The sequence below is a fragment of the Carettochelys insculpta genome, chromosome 2, assembly GCF_033958435.1.
Source record: "Carettochelys insculpta isolate YL-2023 chromosome 2, ASM3395843v1, whole genome shotgun sequence".
In the NCBI taxonomy this organism is placed as follows: Eukaryota; Metazoa; Chordata; order Testudines; family Carettochelyidae; genus Carettochelys; species Carettochelys insculpta.
In genome coordinates, this window is record NC_134138.1 from 155189561 (window position 1) to 155212173 (window position 22613).

A 22613-nucleotide genomic window follows, 5' to 3' on the forward strand; every position below is an offset into this window, starting at 1 on the left:
TATCCTTTTAATTACAATAGTCTGTAAAAATGCTTAATCATTTGAAGTACCTTCTTTTGGACTCCCAGCTACAACAGTCAAACATAAAATACTTTTATTTTAAAAAATAGAAAAAAAAACAAAAAAAAAAACACACAACTCACCAAGGCTTGGCCCACCTTCTTCAAAATCCTGTTCATTCATCATAAAATAAAGTAAAACCTACTAGCTCTTCAGATATCCAGAAATGAAAGAGCAGGAGGCTGACTGTTGTCCCCTCTCTGTTTTGTGCAAGACCTCAAATCCTATATCTCAGTAGTACTGGATTAATCCCCAGGCAAGTCATCAAGGCTTCATGCAGTTTAAAGTATGCGTATGACACAAAGCCAAGCTGCACTCTAGCAGCAGTACACTCCCAGCAGAATTAAGCTCTGTGATCTTTATCAGTGATAAGACATTTGACGTTAGTAACTTAGGCTCTGCCCTTACCATGGGGTGTAGTGTGAGTAGGAAGATTTAAACTGCACCTGCACCCAACTGTATTTTTTTACTTCTGCTAATAGAAATCATAATTTAGAAAATATTTTCATTAAGAAAATGTAAGAACATAATATTGGACAAGATCTTCTGGTTCACTAAGTCCAGTCCAGTACCCCAAACAACCAAATCATAGAATATTTGTGTATATATGCAGTGAATGGTAATATTTTAGTCCGAAAGGTATTTTATTATGTATAAGCTAGTGTCTTTTCGGGTCAAATATATAATCGCAAGTATATTTCACATTAAAGAGCAAATGTAGTTAGATCTGTTGTTTGTAAACAAGTTTTCTTTAACTCCAAGCACTATTCTGGTTTTAAGTTTCTATGTGAAGTCATTGTGTGTATATTCAACAAATACTCAACAACTTTAATCTATTGAGGACAACCTCTTGAGTTGTCCTTTAATGGATGTTATTACTTTGAAAAGGCGACTTCCTATGGTCAAACCTTACAGTCACAAATTACATTCAGCTCCTCCTTTAGCTATAAATAATCTTTCACCTCATATACACTAGAACAGCTTCATTGATCTTAAGTTCATTTCATACTGTCTTTTTTAAAATGAGGAAATTTAGATTCATGTACACTACCTCTGTATTGCAGGCTGAAATTTAAGATGGTTGATAAGAATATCTACAAACATCATCAGCACACTGTCCACATTTTGTTAACTGAAATATATATATTTGAAGACACAACACAATGCATTTAGAAGAATCACACTGGAGTATAGTGGTCATGAAAAACACTTCCACTTCCACACAGGTGCAGTAGGACCTGATTGAAAGCCCAAATATTGTTTGAGGTACAAACAATCAATTAATCTGGGATCCTTTGAATCAATTAAAAAAGCTTGTCTGCTTACAATTATGAGTTTCTTTCTGAGTAGTTGAAGGATTTAAGACATATGCCTCTCAAACCTCTATCCTCTCAGGCTACGTCAAGGTTACAGTGATTTGCTGACAGAAGTTTTTCCTCAGAAGATATCTTTCAACAAAACTTCTAGTCAACAGATCACAGCCAAACTGCCTAGCAGATCGCTCTTTCAATCTGCTCTGTCAACAAGAGAGCAGATACACTGCCCAGCCGCTCTCAGCAAAATGGCCAACCAGAAACACAGTGGACAAGGCTGACAGGTGTCCCAGCAGCTCTGTCTATAGACAGAGGACCCTCAAGAACGTCCAGACCAGCTTTCTAACAGATTGCTTTTGAGAGAGGAATTATGCCTCGTTGGAAGTGGGTAAGACTGTTGATAAAAATGCCAATTTACTGTCGACTGAATGCCTTGGAAATCTGGATGCTCCCCGAGTTTTGTCGACAAAACCCTCTAGTGTAGACATAGTATCAGAGGGGTAGCCGTGTTCGTCTATATCCGCAAAAACAATGAGAATTCCTGAGGCAGCTTATAGACTACCATATTTTGAAGCCTAAGCATCTGACAAAGCGTGTCTTTTCCCATGGAAGCTTTTGTTCCAAAATATCTGTTAGTCTAAGGTGCAACAGGACTTCATTGATTTTTAGTGTAGACATAGTCTTAGAAGTACTAAAGGCAGATCCTTATGTCACCAGTCGGATAGGTGCCCTTGTTCCCACAGTGCTACAAGTATGTACAAGTGCAACATTTCTATGACAACTCCACCTCTAATTCCTAATTCATTCTAATTCCTATTGAGCAGAGGAAAATGTCTATCAGTCTGAAATTAATCAATGGTCACATTTTGAAGTGTATGTAATCCTGTCCAATCTGAAAAGTATCAGAGTATTCCAACAGGGTGTTTCTCAACCACAATTATGTGTACTCTGGGGATACACCAACTCATCGAGATATTTGGTCTAGTTTTACAACAGGCTACATAAAAACACTACTGAAGAAGAAACTACACCATCTGGTCAAGACGCTCACTGCAAAAGCACAACAACAAATCTACACACACACACACACACACACACACACACACACACACACACACACACACACCACCCACCCCCTGAGAGCCCCAAAACAGTTTTTTTTCTAGCTACTATCCAAGATCGATAAACTGGAAATCCCAGACACCCCATCAGCTTAGGCATTTGCACTCTCAATACAGTATTGTCTGGATATATGGACCCTCTACTCAGGCCCTTCACCACCAGCACTCCCAGCTTTCTTTAAGGCACCATCAACTTCCTGAAGATGATGCAATACATCGGTGACCTTCCTGAACACATCACCCTGGCCACCATGGATGCAGAGGCCCTTTACACCAGTATCCCACATGAAGATAGACGTCAAGCTATTAGGAACAGTATCCCTGATGAGGCAGAGGCACAAATGGTGGCAGAGCTTTGTTACTTTGTCCTCACCCACAACTATTTCAGATTTGAAAACAACTTATACTTTCAAATCAGCGGCACCCACATGACCCCACAGTATGCTAACATTTTTATGGTTGACCTGGAACAACGCTTCCTCAGCTGTCATCCCCTAGCTCTCATCCTCCAGCTCTCCTCTTCTATTTGCTCTACATTGATGACATCACCATCTGGACCCATGGGAAGGAAGTTCTTCTAGAGTTACACCATTATTTCAACAGTTTCGACCCCACCATCAACCTCAGTCTGGACCAGTCCACACAAGAGATCCACTTCTTGTAAACTACTGTGCAAATAAACGGTCACCACCCTATAGCAGAAACCCACGGACTGCTATGCTTCCTAAATGACTCCAGCTTCCACCAAGGGCACACCGCACGATCCATTGTATATAGCCAAGCACTAAAAGTTACAACTGCATTTGCTCCAATCCCTCAGACAGAGACAAACACCCACAAGACTTACCAAGCTCTCCTAAAATTACAAAACCCACCTGAGGAAGTGAGGAAACAGATTGTCGAAGCCATGTGCGCGCCCAGAAGCCACCTGCTACAAGACAGGCCCAACAAAGAAAACAGATCACATACAGCCCCGAGGTACAACCTCTCCACCACATCTTCAGTGATCTACAACCCATCCTATACAATGATCTCTCACTCTCACAGACCTTGGGAGGCAGGCCTGTCCTCACCTACAGACAGCCTGGTAACCTGTAACAAATTCTCACCAGCAACTATAGACCACACGATAGTAACCCTAACTCAGGAACTAATCCCTGCAACAAATCTTGGTGCCTACTCTACCAAAATATCTACATCAGGAACACCATCACAGGACCTAACCACATCAGCTCCGCCATCAGGAGAGCATTCACTTGCACATCTACTAATGTAATATATGCCATCGTGTGCCAGCAGCGTCCGTCTGCCATATACATTGGCCAGACTGGACAGTGTCTATGTAAAAGACTAAATGGACAAGAATGGTACCATACAAAAACCTGTAGAACACTTCAGTCTCCCTAGACACTCAGTAACAGATTTAAAAGTAGCAATCCTGCAACAAAAAAAACTTCAAAAACAGACTCCAAAGAGAAACTGCAGAACTACAGTTCATTTGCAAAATTTGACACCATCAATCAACGATTGAACAAAGACAGAATGGCTGGCCAACTAGAAAAGCAGTTTTTCCTCTCAGTGTTCACACTTCCACATTAGGTGCTGAAACTGGGCCACGTCCTCCCTGACTAAATGGACCTTGTCAGCTCTGGCCTTCCTCTTGATTGGGGCTCCCTCCTTTTCATGAACCTGTATAATTAGACCTGCCTCTGGAATCTCCACTACATTGCATCTGATGAAGCTGGTCTTTGACCACAAAAGCTTATGCTCCAAAATATCTGTTAATCTATAAGGTGCTTCTTGAATGCACACAGCCCTCATTAGAATACAGTTGGGACCACACCTCAAAAAAAAATTGGGACTTCTCATATTTCATATTGTTATTCGACATCTGAACATAGAGGGATGATAACTTCACTTTAGTGTCTCCTTTTAAAAGACTATTTTTGATTCATAAGTTTTGCTAGTACCATGACACAATGCTTCTGCTGACAGCCAGGAAAGGAAGGCCCAACTTTAGCTGTAGATTTTCTAATTGGATCTCTTGTCCATTTAGGCTTCTTGTGCCAAATCTTGTGAACTCCCTGCTAGCAGGGCTGACGGGATGTGAGAAGTTTCCCATAAGTAGTTAGAATGTATGGATTTCTCTCCTTATACCAACTAGTCACTTTCAAACATTGCTTGAGTAAAGTTAACTTGTTATTTTCTATACTTGGTAGTAGTAGTAAGCCTCTTAATCTTGGAGCAGAGGCTATTGATGTCCATTCACCAGCAATCTTTTCCAGTTCTGACCAGGTGTAACCCGCCTTTTCAGTCTCTGCCTTCAGGTCTCTACACCTCTTCCTTTTTCTTGTGGGTTCTAATTTAAGCCTTGCCTCGTGATGTTGGTAGTTGGTTTTCTGAGGGTATGCCCAATCCATTGCCATCTTCTCTTCCTGCTTTCCTCTTTAGCCAGAAGTTGACGCGTCAGTTGCCACAGGTCTTGGTTATTGAAGGCGTATGGCCAGTGGAGACAGAGGATTTTACCGAGGCAGTTATTGATTAACATCTGGATTTTTGACCGTCTTTGTTGTTCTCCAAGTTTCTACTCCATGCAGTGGGACTGATTTGATACTGGAGTTGAATAATCTGATCTTAATCTGAGTTCTGATCTGCTTAGATTTCCAGATGTTTTTCGTAAGAAAGGCTGTTCTTGCTTTCCCAGTCCTCACTCTCCCATCAGCATCAGTGCCCCCCTCTTTATCGATGCTGCTGCTCAGATAGATGAAGACCTCAACTTGGGCTAGTAAGTAAAAGGAGTTCACAACAGCTCACAAATGTCACCTCTCCAGTAGAAGTAGTCAAATTCAGCCACCATCAGAGCTTGGAAAGGGCTCCTTTTGAAATAAATTTTGTTGGAACAACAGGGAAAATGTTCTCTCTCTGAACTTAAGATACACTCTAGATGATCTGTGGTGCAAGACTGTTATTGTAACAGATCCTGGACCTAGTCCAGACATATGGACAAATGTGCCCTAAGGCACAGGTACCAGTGCATTCAAGGCAGAGTTAAGACACAGTTAAGTCTGATTCTTCCGTTCCTCTAGAGAAGAGAAAAAAAAGAAAAGCTTCCTATTCTTCAAGGCTTAAATAGACAGACTAGATGACCACAATCAGGCACGCACTGGGAAAGAGAGCTACAGCCACACAGCCTGAAGATTGAAGAGTGGCAGCTGAAGCCCTGGGCCCTTTAAATTGCCACCAAGAGCACCAGGCAGTGCGCTCCAGGAAGCGTGCTCCAAGTGACTATGAATGCTGCCTGTGGGGAAGAGGTGCTGCAGTGCACTCTGGGAGGCACCAAGGGATGGCTGCCCCTCAGCCATGCCCCTTTGAGGAGCACAGAGCCAAGCCCCTGAATTTTGTCCAGGGACCCAGCAAGTTTGTCAGCCCCTCTGATCACAATGGTCACTTCTGGCCCCCAGATCAATAAATCTGATAAGACTTTTTCCACAAGAATACAAATTGTACTGATAAAAATAATAGCATTGTTACATTATACTTCGGCTTGTGTAAGGTATTTACGTTGATACGGCACAGCATTTGGATTAAGAAACTAAGGCATATAAAATGATGTCTCAAAAATGTGAGCAACAGGGAGATCCAATGATTCACCTATTTAAAAGCCAGGAGTGACCACTGCAACCAGCCAGCCTGAACCCTGTACACACAGGCCTTCCAATTTGATGTGTTATCTCATTTTAAAGACTCCAAAATATGAAGAAACGATCATGGACCCCGATAAGCCATTACAATATATAGTTATTTTCACTGCTAGGAAACAGTCCTATTTCAAGACTAAATTGCTCTAATTTTAGCTTTTTTTTTTTTTTGGGCCTTTTAACAGCAGGGATGAAAATCCCCAACAGCCATGTGAAAGTACCTATATGCAGTGATCAAGTCATCTCTAAGGAAAAAATGCCCATTTTACCACCTCAACATTTTCCATGAGAAAATTCCAGGTTTAGCTAGAGGAAAAAAAAGATTTAATTTGGGAGAATTTACATGTCGTCTCCTTGGGCCGCTCTTGTTAAATTTCGCTTCTGCCAGTGAAACTGACAGCAGCTTTCTGGAGGGCAAGCTCCAGGAAAATGGAATGTTCCAATCACATCTAAAGCATGCAACTAATTCTGCTACTTGTGTAAGGATTCAGAACACACGATAGGGAAATAGATTTCATTCAAGAGAAGCCCACAATTTATGGGCCATAGAACTCTGGTGCAGCACTGAGAATCACTTTACCTGGGGAAAAAAAATGCCATTAAGGATCCAAGAGACATGCAGTTTTTGAGAGACTGTTAAGCCCCTAACAGACATTTGGACCTGCTAAAAGCGAGGAGTGAGCTCCAATTGGAGTACACTTTAGAAGTGCTTCCAATAAATTCCTATTTACAAGAAAAACCGAATTCTTTCAAGAGAACCATGAAAAGTTTCTGGCATCCCTTGAAATGCCCTGATCTTCAGACTGTTTCTAGCTGAAGTTGACAAGCTCTTCTCCTCAACCATCAGAGCTAAAAATATTTTTTCTACAGGTTGAACCTCTCTTGTCCAGCCCGTCCCTTAGGGACCGGACCGGTGTTTGAGGAGAGAATTTGCTGAACAAAGGGAGGTCAGTATTGTCTAGCACATTACCAACACTTCCACAGCTCAGTGGGCTCTAAGAAGACATTTAAGGGTAAATTACAGCTAAAAAACACTACAGAACACTGAGAACCAGGACTAGTGGCTGTAAACAAACTGTATGGGATCATGGGAAATTTGGCCACACCCACAATAAGTGGCTGTCCAGCTAACTAAAATCATGCCGGATTATGGATGTAGCTAGACAAAAGAGTTCCATATTAGAGAGGTTCAACATGTATATGAAAACCTAGAGTCTCGGGCACTCTCTTGATTACAGGTGCTTTAAGAAACACACATGAAAAACTCAGAGGCGGCCATGTTAGCCTGTATCTTCACAAAACAAAAAAGCAGTCCTGTAGTGCTTTAAAGACTAACAGAGTAATTTATTAGATGATAAGCTTTTGCAGGGTCGGCCCATTTCTTCACGAAAAACTGAGACACGAACCATGAGAGTTGACAAAAGCATGGCTACAGGACTAGAGAGATTCACAAAGCTTTTCAACAGCAGAACAGTTGGCTGGCTCCAATTTGGTCTTCTGCTCCACAAGGGATGACTTTGTGCCACCTGCCAACACTGCAGGCATCCAAGGACCCTGCCTTGGAACAGGCCAGTGAATTATTGGTAAACAGATTTCTAGAACTCAGGCTGCTTAGTTCCGAGGTGACGCCCCTCCCAGCTCCAGCCATGACTTGGGCTCATGTTGAGCATAACAATCCAGATAACACCAAGCAGGAATTTCAGACTCAAAAGGTCACATTAAAGAAACCAGTATCCACAGGCTGTATAGCTCAGTCACACTCACCTACATGGATCAGGACAGACATCATGTACAACACTTTCAACTGCTTCTTGCAGTTTGAGTAACACACAAATCCTAAGTAATAATAATGGCCGCTTCATTGGCTTTCCTTTGAACGCACTATCTAAACACCAGAGATAATTCTATAAAGTGATACTTCAAGGTTTAGATTTCTTTAAGAATTTGAAGAACTGTAGAGCCCAGAAACAGTGATGTTAAGCCTACGAAGGCATAAAATATGCATAAAAAGGATTAATTTGCACTAGATTTTTGTTCAATTCTTTTTCAAAATGTGGTACGTGAATCAATAAAGCTTGGAAACCGCTGCATTTTGTGCCTCAGGCTGTGGGCTCTTCACAACACATTTGAAAAGCACCTGCTCACAGTGAAAGTATTGAAATATTAAAAAAAAAAAAAAAAGCTTGTATGAACAAAAAACAACAAAACTTCCTGATCCAGGAACAAGACAATTTCCCTTTCTTCTTTAAGGATTTTCAACTTGTATTTTTATTCCAGTTTGGAAGTGCCAGTATACTACTGAGAACGTATTGTGAATGGCAACTGGATTCCAGTGCCTCGACCTTGGGAAAAAGGAGAAGTTACTCACCTGTGTAGTAATGATGGTTCTTCCAGATGGGTCCCCATGGGTGCTCCACAGTAGGTGTCGGGTTCACCCCAATGCCGCAGATTGGAAATCTTTAGCAGTCTCCATCGGGTCGCGCATGCGCTGATGCGCGCCGGCCCTTTGCGCACCTTCGGTCACATGCAGAATCCGGTCCCTGCCGGTTCCTTGACCAACCGCCCCAGATGCTTCTGAAAAACACAAAAACAGAGCTCTGAAGCAGGGAGGATGGGCGGGTAGTGGAGCACCCATGGGGACACATCTCGAAGAGCCATCGTTACTACACAAGCAAGTAACTTCGAGTGGTCCCCGTGGGTGCTCCACAGTAGGTGGCTACCCAGCAGTGACCCCAATTAAGGAGGTGGGTGTCCGCTTACGTGCGGCTTGCCCTTGATAGGACTGCTGTCGATAGGCTTGTATCCTCATCGAACAGGTGGTGCATGGCATAATGCTTGGGCAAGGTGTCGTAAGATGACCAAGTCGCCGCTCTACAGATGTACTTTAACGCAATGCCTTTGAAGAAGGCCGTCGACGTGGCCATCGCTCTGGTGGAGTGAGCCCTGGGCAGAACTAGCAGAGGGGTCTTACTGAGCTCATAGCACAGTCTTATGCAGGATACGATGTGATTTGAAATTTTGTGAGACTAGGCCTTCCCCTTTCAACCTGGGTGCGAGAGACACCAGGAGTCTGTCCATTTTCCGGAAGGGCTTAGTTCTGTCTATGTAAAAGGCCAATGCCCTCCTTACGTCTAGCAGGGGCAGCTGCGCCTCTTCGCTGGAGTTGTGAGGCTTAGGATAAAATGAGGGCAATACTATTGGTTCGTTAATGGGGAACTCTGAGGAAACCTTTGGAAGGCAAGTCGGGTGTAATTGTAAGATCACCGCTTCTTTTGAGAATACTGTGCAGGGTGGCGTTGCCATTATTGCCGCGAGTTCGCTCACCCTGCGGGCTGACGTGATGGCGAGAAGGAAGGTTGTTTTCAGGGTAAGTAGCCGGAGGGGTACCGTGGCCAATGGTTCAAAGGGTGGTCCCGACAGCGTGTGGAGGACCGAGTCCAAATTCCATGATGGTGATAGTGGTTTCCGAGGGGGGTACAGGTTTACCAGCCCCTTTAAGAACCGTGTGACCATAGGATGGGCGAACATGGTTGGTCCTTCCTCTTTATGTTGAAATGCTGATATAGGTGCAAGATGGACCTTTAGAGAAGATAGGGAGAGTCCATCTTGTTTTAGCTCCAGCAGGTAGTCTAGAATTGCAGTTATAGGGACGCCCTGAGGGGCCAACTGCTTGGAAGAGCACCAGGAGATGAATCATTTCCACTTTTGCGCATAAGTCCTTCTAGTGGAAGTCCTTTGACTGGACTCCAAGACGCATTTCACTCCCTCCAAACATGTGTTCTCTAAGGCGCTGAGCCACGGATTAGCCACGCCTGTAGGCGGAGTCTTTGAGGGTGTGGGTGCACTACGGACCCCTGAGCCTGCGTGAGAAGGTCCAGCACTACCGGTAGGGGGAGTGGCAGGCAGCATGACATGCACAGAAGTAGCGGAAACCATTGCTGTCGGTCCCAGGTTGGGACTATCAGTATTATGCGTGCTCTCTCTCTTTTGGCTTTCTCTAGAACCTTGTGAATGAGTGATGTGGGAGGGAACACATGAAGTAGAGGGCCCTTCCATGGCACCGTGAAGGCATCCCCCAAGGATCCCTGTCCTATGCCCGCTCTGGAGCGGTACTGAGGGCATTGTTTTTTGTTGTTGTTGTTGTTGTTGTTGTTGTTGTAAGTGGCAAACAGATTTGGGGAACCCCACATTTGTGAAAAACTTGTTGGAGCAGATTGGCGTGGATCTGCCACTTGTGCGTGAGTGCAAATCGCCTGCTTAGCTGGTCCGCCTTCACGTTGTGGACACCGGGTAGGTATGAGGCTTTCAGCGTTATATTGTTGACAATGCACCAGTTTCACAACCGGACTGCCTCCGCACATAGCGCACGGGATCTGGCCCCTCCTTGCCGGTTGATTTACAACATGGTGGCGGTGCTGTCAGTATTTATCCTGACTACTTTGCCGTGCAGGTATTTCCAAAAACGTCTGCACGCGTTGAACACTGCTGAGTTCTAATATGTTTATGTGCAATGTCTTTTCCGTGGGGGACCACAGCCCCCTGAGTTACTTTGTTGCCATTGTGCGCTCCCCATCCCATGTGGGATGCGTCTGTCGTAAGAAAAATCGTGATTTGTGGCTGGTGGAAGGGCACCCCCACTCGTAAGTTCTTGGGATCTGCCCACCATGCCAGAGACCTGCGCACCTCCGCTGTGGGCGATACTGCCCTGTGGATGGTATGGACTATTGGTTTGTAAACGCTCGCCAGCCAATGCTGCAGGCCCCACATATCCAGCCTAGCATTCTGTACCACGAATGTGGTGGTCGCCATGTGCCCCAACAGTTGTAGACATGTTGGGATTGGCACTGTGGGGCTGTACGTCATCACTTGCACCAGGGATTTGATGGTGCGGAAATGACCCTCGGGCAGGTATACTCTTGATGTAGTAGAGTCTATACGTGCCCCTATGAACTCCATATTCTGCGTAGGCTCAGTCTTTGATTTCGAGAGGTTGATAACTAGGCCCAATGAGGCGAATGTGTTTGTAGTGACGTGTATCTGCCTTCGAGGCCCCTTTCAGTAGGCAGTCATCCAGGTATGGAAAAATGAACGCACCCTGTCTGTGTAGGTAAGCTGATACTACCACCAGTGTTTTGGTGAACACTCTGGGTGCCGAAGAGAGACCGAACGGAAGTACTCTGTATTGGAAGTGCTCCCTGCCTACTGTGAAATGGAAGAAACGTCTGTGTGCCGGGTGAATAGTTATATGAAAATACGCGTCCTGCAAGTCGAGGGCTGCAAACCAGTCTCCATCATCCAATGCTGTAAGTATGGAGGCAATTGCAATCATCCTGAAACGCTGTTTGCGCAGATGGCGGTTGAGGGCCCATAGGTCCAGGATTGGTCTCCAGCCCCCCATCTTCTTCTCTGGTGAGGAAATACCAGGAGTAGAACCCTTTCCCTCGGAATTGTTCCGGAACTCTCTCCACTGCCCCTATGAACATGAGATGGTCCACCTCCTATTTTAATCTTGTCTCGTGGGAGGGGTCCTTGAAGGACTGGGTGGGCCATTTTGGTGGAGGTAGTGATTGGAAGGGGATCATGTATCCCGTGGCCATTATCTCCAGTACCCATTTGTCTGCGGTGATGTTTTGCCCTTGAGAGTAGAACTGTTTGAGCCGATGGTGGAACATGTGTTGGGATTGCCATTGAGGGATGGTGTTGATATTGCAGTCCTCGACATACCCATCAAACTTGCTGTCTCAAGGCTTGCCCCGAGGGCGCACGACCTTGCTGTGGGTGTCGTCTGGGGGCCCTATACTGTTGCTGCTGGTGGTGGTGCCCTTGGTCATAACTCCATTGGTATTGTGTACACTGAGGTTGATAAGCGTAGCACCTTTGCTGGGGGTAAAAATTTTTCCTCCTGTACAGAGGGGTATATATACCCAGGGTCCTAAGCATGCTTCTCGAGTCCTTGCTGGAGCGTAGGACCGAGTCAGTTGAATCTGTTATCAAATGGAAGGTCTACGATTTTTGTTTGCAGATCTCTGGGAATGCTGGACGTCTGGAGCCACGATTCCCTACGCATTACCACTGCTGTGGCTGTGGAACATGCTGCCGTGTCTGCCACATCCAGGGCAATCTGGACTCCTTTTCGTGAGGCCGCATAGCCCTCTTGGACGATCACTTTTAGCACCGGTTTCTTATCCTCTGGAAAGAAATCCATGAGGGAAGCAAGTCTGGAATAACTGTCAAAGTTGTGGTTTGACAGGTGTGCTGCATAGTTTGTCATTCTGAGTAGTAAGGTAGAGGAGCAATAGACTTTCCTACCAAACATGTCTAATTTCCTCACATCTTTTTCTGATCCTCCTGATTTATATTGGGGTGTCTTGGATCTCTGCTGTGATGATTGACTACCAGGGAATTTGGTTGGGGGTGGCTGAACAGGAATTCCATGCCCTTGGCTGGAACCATGTATTTCTTATCCGCCCTCTTATTTGTGGGAGGGGTGGCAGCTGGAGTGTGCCATATGTTGATGGCTGATTCCATAATAGCTTTATCTAGTGGGATAGTGATCTTAGATGAAGCTGGGGGTCTTAAATTTTTCAGGAGTTTATGATGTTTCTCCTGCACCTCCGCTATGTGAATGTCCTGCATTTGTGCTACCCTCTTGAGTAGTTCTTGGAATTGCCTAAGGTCATCCGGGGAGGGAATATCCCCGGGGACAGTCCCCTTATCTGGGGAGGACGAAGAGGCGTCGCTATGATATACCTCCCCTAATTCCTCTGATTCCTGGATTTGTTCATATACTTGCTCTTTTGAGGATTCAGAGGGGAGGTCCGGGGCCTGTGGACCAACATCCGCCTGGGCAGGCTGAGGCTGTGTGAAGGGGTGTTGGCAAGGTGTGGGTGGGGATCTACCCCTGGACCCCCTGTGCCGGTGTTCCATATGGTAGGGACGGCCATAACAGCAGGGGCAAGGGCCTGGTGATGGGGATCTAGACCACGATCGAAAAACGTACCCATGGGGTCTAGACGAGCATGACCTCCGTGATGACGCTGATAGCAGTGGGGATGCTCTGTGACAGTGTTCATAGGGGTCCCTACTGGAGATTGGTGAAGGTTGTCTGAGCCAGGGGGATGGTTGTTAAAGGAACATGGATGGAGGTCTGAAGCAGGCCATTGGAGTTGCTGTCCGACATATTTCTGGAGGGGAGCTAGGCGATAATGGCAACGCGGTGGCCTCCGGGGATGGGCTGCAGTGCTGTGTTTTAGCCTTTGCTTTTCCCCCTCCCTGCGAAGCAGGTGCCGCCCCCTCCCGTGCCGGGGACCTCGGTACCGTTGTGGGTTCCGCGCTTAGTGCCCCTGTGCATGGTGTCGCACAGATAACTTCCTCCAGCACCGTTGGGTCCCGTGCTGGGCACCCCTGCTCTGGCACCGTCAGTTCCCCAGGGCTTGGAGCCATGGGAGTTAGTGCTGCCGATGCCAGTGCCTGCAGCGCGCCCAGTGCTCACTGCTTAACGGTCGGAAGCTCTGGCGCAGCTGCGTGCACTACGGTCATCCCGCTTTGAGCAGCCCGTGGGTCAGAGGCCTGTGCTCCGCTCGTCCTGCTCGCAGGTGTTACCAGCAAGGATCGAGCTGGAGAAAGCTTCCTTTGCTTTTGTACAGAGCAGGTTAGGGAAGCCTCCTTCCTCTTGTGCAACCTGGAGGGCCCCTCCTTATGGGGCTTCTCCAATGGTTCAGGTTAGAGGGCCTTATCAAATAAAATCATTTTCAGCCTCATCTCCCTGTCCTTTCTGGCTCTGGCCGTAAGCTTGGAGCAGTGAGAACACTTGTGGAACATGGGTCTCCCCGAGGCAACAAATGCACTCGCTATGCCCATCTGAGGCAGGCATGGCCTTGCAGCATGACGCACATTTCTTAAACCCCTGCGAGGACATCTCGGCCCGGGCATTTAGTCTTTAGCTGTTAAGTGCCCCATTAACATTCAATCAGTCCTCGAAAAAAAAAACATTTGCGGCTTTTAGGATAGCAGACCGCTTAAGGCAGCTGCCTCCGTTCTTCTCTCTTTTTTTTTTTTTTTTTTTAAACTGTATCTACATTCAATGAAAACAACTTTAACAATGTTTATTAAAACTATCAAAGTAATAACTATTAACAAGATAAATAAAATTAAGAGAGGCGTTGGAGCCGGAGTGGAATCCGTCTGCAGCCATTGGTGGTTGAGAAGGAACTGGCGGGGACCGGATCGCACATGTGACCGAAGGCACGCGAAGGGCCGGCACACATCAGCGCATGTGCAACCCAACAGAGACTGCTAAAGATTTCCAATCTGCAGCACTGGGGTGAGCCTGACACCTACTGTGGAGCACCCACGGGGACCACTCGAAGAACAGCTGTTGTGCTGCTGACCTCATCTCAGGAGAAAGAGAAAAGCAGAGAACCACGTGTATTCACACTTTAATGGAGCACTTTCCCTCTTTGGGCTCAGAAGTTCACCCTAGCACTGCAGCAGCATCACATCTACATGAGAGGGATATCACCACCTTTAAGCTTACCAGGCCTGACGTGCTGTACTACCAGCCAGTAACCAACCAGCTTGATGTTGGTAGATCAACTGTTCTACACTGGAATTTTGTTCTGTCCTTACACTGCTGGCATGCTGCCTGTCTGAAGCTTGCAAGCAGGGTGCTTGCATGGGCTGAGTGCTTTGAGGAGGGGGCCGGTGTTGCATGTGCAAGGTGGTTAGGACTTGCAGAAGCCAGGCTGGTAACTGAACAATTGCACGTACACCTCTCTGTACCTAGTCCTTATTTGGAGGATGTTAACCTAATAAGAGGGTCATTAGATATGTCTACACTGGAGTTGGATGTGTAATTTCCGGTCATGCTGCACTTCTGGAAGGACCATTCTCAGGACTAACATTTCTGCATATCTTTCTATTCTGGCCATTGCTTTTTTTTTTTGTGTGTGTAAATTAGCCTTTACTCCTTGGTGGATGTCCACGCTGGAAGTGAAATTTCCATCTTGGACAGATATACCTGCTTTAACTCTGATCAAGCTAATACGTTAAAATAGAGTTGACTTGGCTGAACAGGGGCGAACAGGCTGCTGCCCTGACTCCCATCCAGACAGACGCCTTAAGTATGTTTTCAGGACAGCTAGTTGGTCACACTACCTATGTCATCCCAACTACACTGTACATTTTAGTGCACTATCTTGAGCAAAGCTAGTGTACGGTTGTGTAGAATCAAAGATTAGGGTTGGAAGGGACCTCAGGAGGTCATCTAGTCCAACTGCTTGTTCAAAGCAAGACTGACTCCAACTAAATCATCCCAGCCTAGGTGTTGTCAACAATACCTATACAAGCAGCACAGAATTCTGCTTTACCTTGAAACATTTTTCTCTATGCTCCTCAGCAAACTGTCCTTGTAGAAATTGCCACATCCTCTGTTGTCATGGTACTTCCTACAAGTTTGCAGGCTAGCGTCTCCTGTATTTGCAGGGTTTATCAATACCACAGTTCTGTAGGCTCCCATGCTGCTGTTATAGATGGCAGACCCTGAAAAGTGTGACAATTTGTGGGACTTTTTTTTTTTTTTAAAAAAAAAAAAAAAGGACCAATGATGAGATATGGATGGCATTATGGAATGGAGAAAGTTGTGTGCTGGGAACTTGACTTCCAGCTCCCAGAGATTCCCTGACAAGTCATTTTTCTCTCCACGCATTTCAAGTATTTTCCAAAGGGTTTTGTGTTAAATGATAGTGCATAACACTAAGTTACCAACACAGGGTGCACCACACTTTACGTCAACACGAGAGCGCCTAGTGGTTATATGCAGTGCCAACGCAAGTAGCCAAATATACATGTATCTAAGCTTAACTTGCATTGACCACAGTTTGTAGGGTAAACATAACCTAAGTTAACCACATTTACAGAAGAATTTTTCTGTTGACATAGCAAGCCCAATGCTGGTGGTTAAGTCAACATAACAATGTCAGTCAAGGGAGGGTTTTTCCCATACCCTGACCAATGAATGTAGCTGTGTTGATTTGACGAAAGTCTAATCAAAAATCCCTTTCACATGTGGACAAGCCTGAACTAAACAAATCTAATCCAGAAAAAGTATTTTCTAACTTCTCATTTCTTCCTGGTATTGTGCGTTACTTTTTAGCTATAAATCAGTTTCTCTGCTTTCATGGTTTGCAATCCCCTAGTTCTCATCTTCTAGCACCTGGATTTTAATCATATATTGGAAAAAGCAAGCAAGTTTTCCTGCTTATTCTACTTTAATCACTTACTTAGAAGGTGACTGCCACCAGTTCAGTGATTTAACTTTCTTAAAAACAACTAGCCACAAACATGTACCATTTTATTTAAATAATTTTAGTATATTTATAATAATTTATTCTTTAAAAACTTGGGTTGCCAAACTTACCTCAATTTCAAATTTAATTTTTAAATTAATCTATTTGTAATAAAACCTGTTTTTAATCTAAGGACCTACCCTATTCATTTGTACAGGCTGTCAATGCCAAGGCTCCTCTGCAAGGAGGGGATGGAGTGCTTATCAACGCTATTCCAAAACACTGTATGGCAGGAAAATGACCACAGCTAACTTGGCCCAACCAAAGTTTAGTAGCTGGGTGCTTAAGCACTGGAAAAGCGTAACAGGGCAGTCGCCCTGCTCCAGATGAATGAGAGTTAAACCCAGTTCAGAGTGGGCTGGGACCATGGGTTAATCAGGTGAGGGCATACAACAGCCAATTGAGTCAGGCAGGGGCAGTATGAACAGGGGTTGCTAAGCTCAAGGACAAACTTTCGCTCCAGCCATAGAGCAGGAAAGACCTGACTGCCTGGTAAGCTAGAGAGTATAGGTGAGATGGAGCAGTTCTGGAGAAATGCAGGCAGGGCTGGGAAGCTCTGACTGCACAAACTCCAAGGCTTATGCCTTGCTTTCAAGGTCTGAGGGGTACTACAGCTGCAGGGAGAAGCAAGGGCAGAAGAAGAACCTCATTGCCAATTATAAGTGGCCATTTCAGACTGCAGTTTGTCCCTGAGGCAGGGGGTAGATTATGATTGGCAGAGAGTCACTGAGGCAAGGTTGGTAAAGGAAACTGGGGTTGTCTGGCAGGAGAGGACCCCAGAGTGCGAGGGCACTGCCAAAAGGCAATACTGTGAGAGAAGGAGCACTGCTGTCCAGGAGAGACATGGGGCCTGAAGTGATGGAAAACAACAGGTAACTGAAGGTGAGACACTAGCCAACAGGGAGCGCTCCAGGGCTGGAAGAGCTAATTCCTGGACCTACCAGCAGGAGTCACCAGGCCAGTGAGTGCTCAAACCTTCACAGGCAACCTCCTTCTTAGAGAGCCCCGTGCTGCTGCCCTGCTTCCCTGGATGCTTCAGCAGGCCCTGCTTCATGGGCACCTCGCCCCTCACTGCTATGCCAGTTTTCAGGTAAAGCGTAATTGGGGGAGGGAGAGTAAAATAATGTTCCACAGCACCAATTCTGTATTTAGCATCTAACCTTTTACATTTCCCGTTATTAAAATGGCCTGTGCAACTACAATGCTGTATTACCAAATACATGTCATTCCCTTAATCTCTTTTTTTAAAATAAATAAATAAAAATAAAATAAACACACCCATTGCGCCCTGTGGTGACATATGCACATGTGTCGTCTTAGTTCCTTAATGAATCTTTAAACAGGTCTAAGGATTTAATGCCCTCATCCAAAACACATGGCAGTCAGCATAAGAGCTTTTAGTCATGCCCTTAAACCATTAAAGAACACACTGGACAAAGTAATGTACATGTGTAAATACCATCCAAGTGTGACTCTCCATGCCTCATTGCCAGACATTGCTTAGGGCACAATGCACAGAATTCAGTCGATCAAGTGCAAGATTATCTGAAATAATTCATATTATACCACCCTGAAACAATTTTCAGTAAGTTCCGAGTGCGTAGCCTCTGAGAAATTGGGCCCCTTTAAATGAGATACCTAAAAATTTAGGAACCCAAGCTCATGTTCCCCCTGCTTTTTCCCCATACATGTGCAGAATGAATTTTGTTATGTGCAACAATATGGAGAGGAGGTGGGGTGAGGGTCGGGCTGAAGGGTCAGAGTGTGGGAAGGGGTTCAGGGGAGGGTTCAGAGGTGGGGGTGGGGTGAGCGTGAGGGCCTCCAGCTGTGGGTGCAGGATAGAGTTCAGGGCTAGAGCAGAAAGTTGGGTGCAGGCTCAGGGTTGGAGCTGAAGAAGTTTTGGGGCACAGGCTGATCCATGGGCTATAGCAGAGAGAGAGAGAGAGAGAGAGAGAGAGAGAACTCTTTCCACACAGTACCACAGGGGATGGTGGGGGGGCTGCTCCCTGCTGTGGCAATTCCGGGAATTGGTGGGAAAGATTCAAGAGCTCTCAAATGGAATACTGTTGGGGAAAAGCGTTAACAAATTAGTAGAGTGCACAGACAATATTATACCTCTGCTTATATTCATTAGTGAGACCACTACTAGAGTAGCATGTGTGTTGCTGGTTGTCCACATTTAAATAAGAATGGAAAGGAATCAGAAAAGAACTGCAGTAATTTAATGCTCTGGAAAACAAGCCTTAAAATATGAGACTAGAGGGGAAAAAAAACCCAAAACACTCTGTTTAGCCTATAAGGATTTAAACTATAAATAAGACGTGCAGATGGCTAAACACTAACCGCTTACTGGAAGATGTACATTAAACCCCTGACTTGTGTGTAGGTTGCGTTCCTGGGCAAACACACAAGTCAATTTTTGTGTAAGTTGGAACCAGGTGAGGGAGGGGCCCTGCCACCTTCAGGCCCCCAACTCCTGGCTGCACAAGGCTCCCTGCTCCCATGAGAGGTGCGGAGCTCAGAGCCAGGCACAGCAGCGCTGGTCAGTTTGCTGGCTCCCAGGTGTGGTAGGAAGCTGGGAATCAGGTGTCTGCTGGCTCTGGGTTATCCTCCTCCTGCAGAGGCTGGCAAACTAACCAATACTGCTGCAGTGGTTAGTTTCCTGGCTCCTGGGAGTGATGGACAGCTGGGAGCCAGGTGCAGTAGCACTTGTCACTGTCCCAGCTCCCCGTCACTCAAGATTTTGACTCACGTTATTGCAAGAAACATGTCAATTGACATTGTGTAAGTCAGGTGTCTACTGTATTCAACTTCCCATCATCACTTGGGTCTTTAAACCAGCACCAGATTTCTTTCTAAAAAGTATGCTTTACTTCAATCAATCACAAATTGTTGAACTAGATACTGGAACAGCTAAGTGAAATATATGGCCGAATGGTAAAAAAGAAAACCTGAAGCTTGTCAAATATGGCATGCTGAAAGAAACCTGTATCACTTACATGACTTAGATCTTTTCCCAATATACAGACTGCTAATAGCAAATGACCGTGTGCAACTGCTTTTGAAGTACTTGCACAATGTTCCCAGGTGTCCACAGAAAATGGATCCAGAAAATATAGGGATACATCACAGGAAAGGAAGAACAAAAAGCAAACAACAAGCCAAGAAACAGGAACAGAAAGCAAAAAGGAGAAAATATGAGGAAACAGCATTTGTACAGGAATGAAAGAAGAACTTAAGAGGCAGGGATATCATTTTAAAGAAAAAAAATATATCTCCTGTGCCCCCTACCAGGGCTACTTTGGCTGTCTTCAGGTCTGTCCCCAACACTAATCTCTTACCATGAAAGACAGAAGGGGCACATCTCTGTTTATCTTCCAAAGTCTGATAAGACATTTTTACGCACTACTAAATCAGTGCGCCGTAATCCCCAGAACACTTACAGAATATTGCTCCTTCTAAGTTTTCTAATGAAACAGAGCAACAAAAGATCCTTTAAGATATTCTTATTCAAAGAGTCTGTGCAAAGTAACCTGGTAACCCCTAAGTGACCAGCCATGCTCGGGCACGTTAGGGTGAATTACATGAGCACTTGAACAATGCGGTGAGGTACGTGGGATGGAGAGAGGGTACACAGACCCTTTTAGAATACTATAAAGAAATATGCCTCAGCACAAAATGGCTAAAACATTAACCCCAGGACAAGAACTGAGGAACCAAGTAAATTGGGCAAGTCTAAACCAGTTAGCACCGGGATTTACTGGATTGCATACAGCCTGCACTAACAGCAGTATGTAACTTCAGCAGCATCCACATCCTCTCGGCCTAAATTGAAAAACAGGAAAGACCATGGCCTCTGACCCATCAGCCCAGAGGAGCCAGCTGTGTACCTTAAAGGGAAAAAGTAAGTATGAGATATATAGTTGTGTAAAACGGGGAGGGGGGCTGCAAGCGAAGAGAAGCAGAAGCAACCAGGCTGTGATGTGTCAGGCCTCAGGTGGAGCCAGCAAGTGACAGGATTATAAAGGGGGGCTCCCACCTGCTCACAAGTTACATAGAGTAGGGCGTGAATACCTAACGGTACCATGAAAATCTCTATAGTAGTATAGCTAGCTGAAGTAACATGATGCAATGGTGCATCTTATTCTTGTATCTGTTTAACTATGTAACTATATGCTCTCAGTAAATGCTCTCATTAACTCTATTTGTATCCTGTCCTGTGGCAAGTCTGTCTATATGTTGGTGTTTATGTTTTAGTTTCATGAGCCTGTAAGGGTCATGTGCAAAGCTGAGGCAAACACGCCCCAGAACCCCCAAAAGGGCTTTGACCCAATGACTGGGAAGTTCTAAACGCAAGCTGCCTCAGCTGGGAAGCGGGAGCTGCTGAGCCTCTGTGCTCTACAGGACAGAGTGTCATTTGTGTCTGTAGGTCACACCCTCCTATTAACCCTTAAGTAGTCCCATCCCCTGAAACTCAAAAAACTCACTTCTTGGGGATAGGCAACAGCTCTTACAAACTGGGATGGATGACAGCCAATGAATTCCACCAACCCGTGGGCTGTTTTAGAGAACTACTGGGAGTTAGAAAAACCCCAGGGGCTGCTTCTCTTTCTGTTGGGCATCATCCTATTCCTCCCGTTAGCAGTGGTGTGTAAGCCACAGCTATAAACTACACCAGTTTCGTAATAGCAGAATCAATGTCAGTGGTGCTGGTCATGACCGAGAAGCAGCCCTCCTTTTTCCCGCCCCCCCAGTTCAACACTCCACTCACCTCCACCCTTATTTAGGACTTGGAGCACAGCTTATTTGCTCCTCAGAGTCCAAGAAATTGTCATGACTTTAACAGAACACCTGATGTCAATCACTAGTTAGCACCTCTAAAAACTACAGCTGCCAGATAACATGACTCATCTGGTAATGTTGGAGCATGAATAACTGAGGCCATTGTCGAACTCTCTTTGTAGTCTGGAGGTATTTCTGGAAGCATTTATCAAAGTAAAGGTCAAAAGTTTCCCATGCAATTATTTCCAGATCACAAAATAGAAATGCAGAAATTTAACATTGCTTTGTTAGGTTTTAGACACTATTACTAATCTTTTCCAAAACTAGTTTAACTTGTACTGTTACTAAATGAAAACTAACTGTGCTTCAAAAACAGTTAGACTGGGCCTACACTGTAGCCCTATCTCAAAATAACTGACGCAATTTGAGTTGTGAAAATTTAAGTTATTTCAAGGTAACTTATTTCAAACTCTGTTGGCCACATAGCACCAAGGTTTGAAATAAGTGGCTCTTTCAAACTTTCTGCTACCCTTCTCACTACATGGGATAGTGGGAGTGGAATACCATGCTCAAAATACAAATGTACTCTGAAATAGTCTCAGGGTAACCGTAGCCTTACTGTAAATATCATTTTAGTTGTACAAATTTTAAGTTTCATCAAACATGTTAATGTACCTGTAGACTCGACAGAATTCCATTTTTAAGATCAAACTTGTTAATTTTTTTTCTTTTAATTTGTAACTTATTTTTACAGAGGCTGGAATTTTGGGCTGAAGGGTAGGGCAACACTGACAGTGGGGCTCCTGGAAGTTCCCCGTGAAGCATCATAGGGCCTCCTGCATGGCCAGAGGAACAAGCAATAGGTGAGGTTTCGATCCTGGCCTGGTAGAGCAGAGACCCCCAGCAAGGACTGCAAGGAGATACATCAAGTGAGTGTCTCCAGCTCTGAAGCACCACAGGGAGCTCTTGCTCCTCTGCGCCACAGTTCCACTCCCTCCCTCTAAAACTGCAGAAGGCTACCTAGACCACCCTAGGGTCAGAGGCACCTGATCACTGTAGTGCAAGGTGCGGAAGGGAAGGCTGCATACTACCACCTACTGTTACTGATCAATATTTCTTTTTTTGTCCATTTCAGTGTGTCTGCTGAAACTGATATATTTTGCAACTTCTCTCAGAGCTGAATCCTGGCAAGGTTATGTACAGGTAAGGTTCACAAGAAAGTTATATTAAACTTGAAATCATATATTAAACTTGGAAATTTATCATCTCCTTGAAGGAAATACATGAATTTGA

The 22613-nt window shown here is 45.1% G+C and overlaps 1 protein-coding gene across 6 annotated transcripts in view; it reads right to left on the bottom strand.

Moving 5' to 3' along the window:
* SLC12A7 (solute carrier family 12 member 7) overlaps nucleotides 1–22613 on the bottom strand; it is a 170229-nt gene that overhangs the window by 122272 nt on the left and 25344 nt on the right. Inside the window, exon 1 of one of the 6 annotated variants that reach the window (XM_074987886.1) lies at nucleotides 144–297. The exons of the other annotated variants lie outside the window; for them this stretch is intronic. Coding sequence (XP_074843987.1) covers nucleotides 144–186 — 43 coding nt within the window. The 5' untranslated portion in view covers nucleotides 187–297. Of the gene's footprint in view, nucleotides 1–143; nucleotides 298–22613 lie in introns of those variants that run through there. 6 annotated transcript variants of the gene reach the window in all.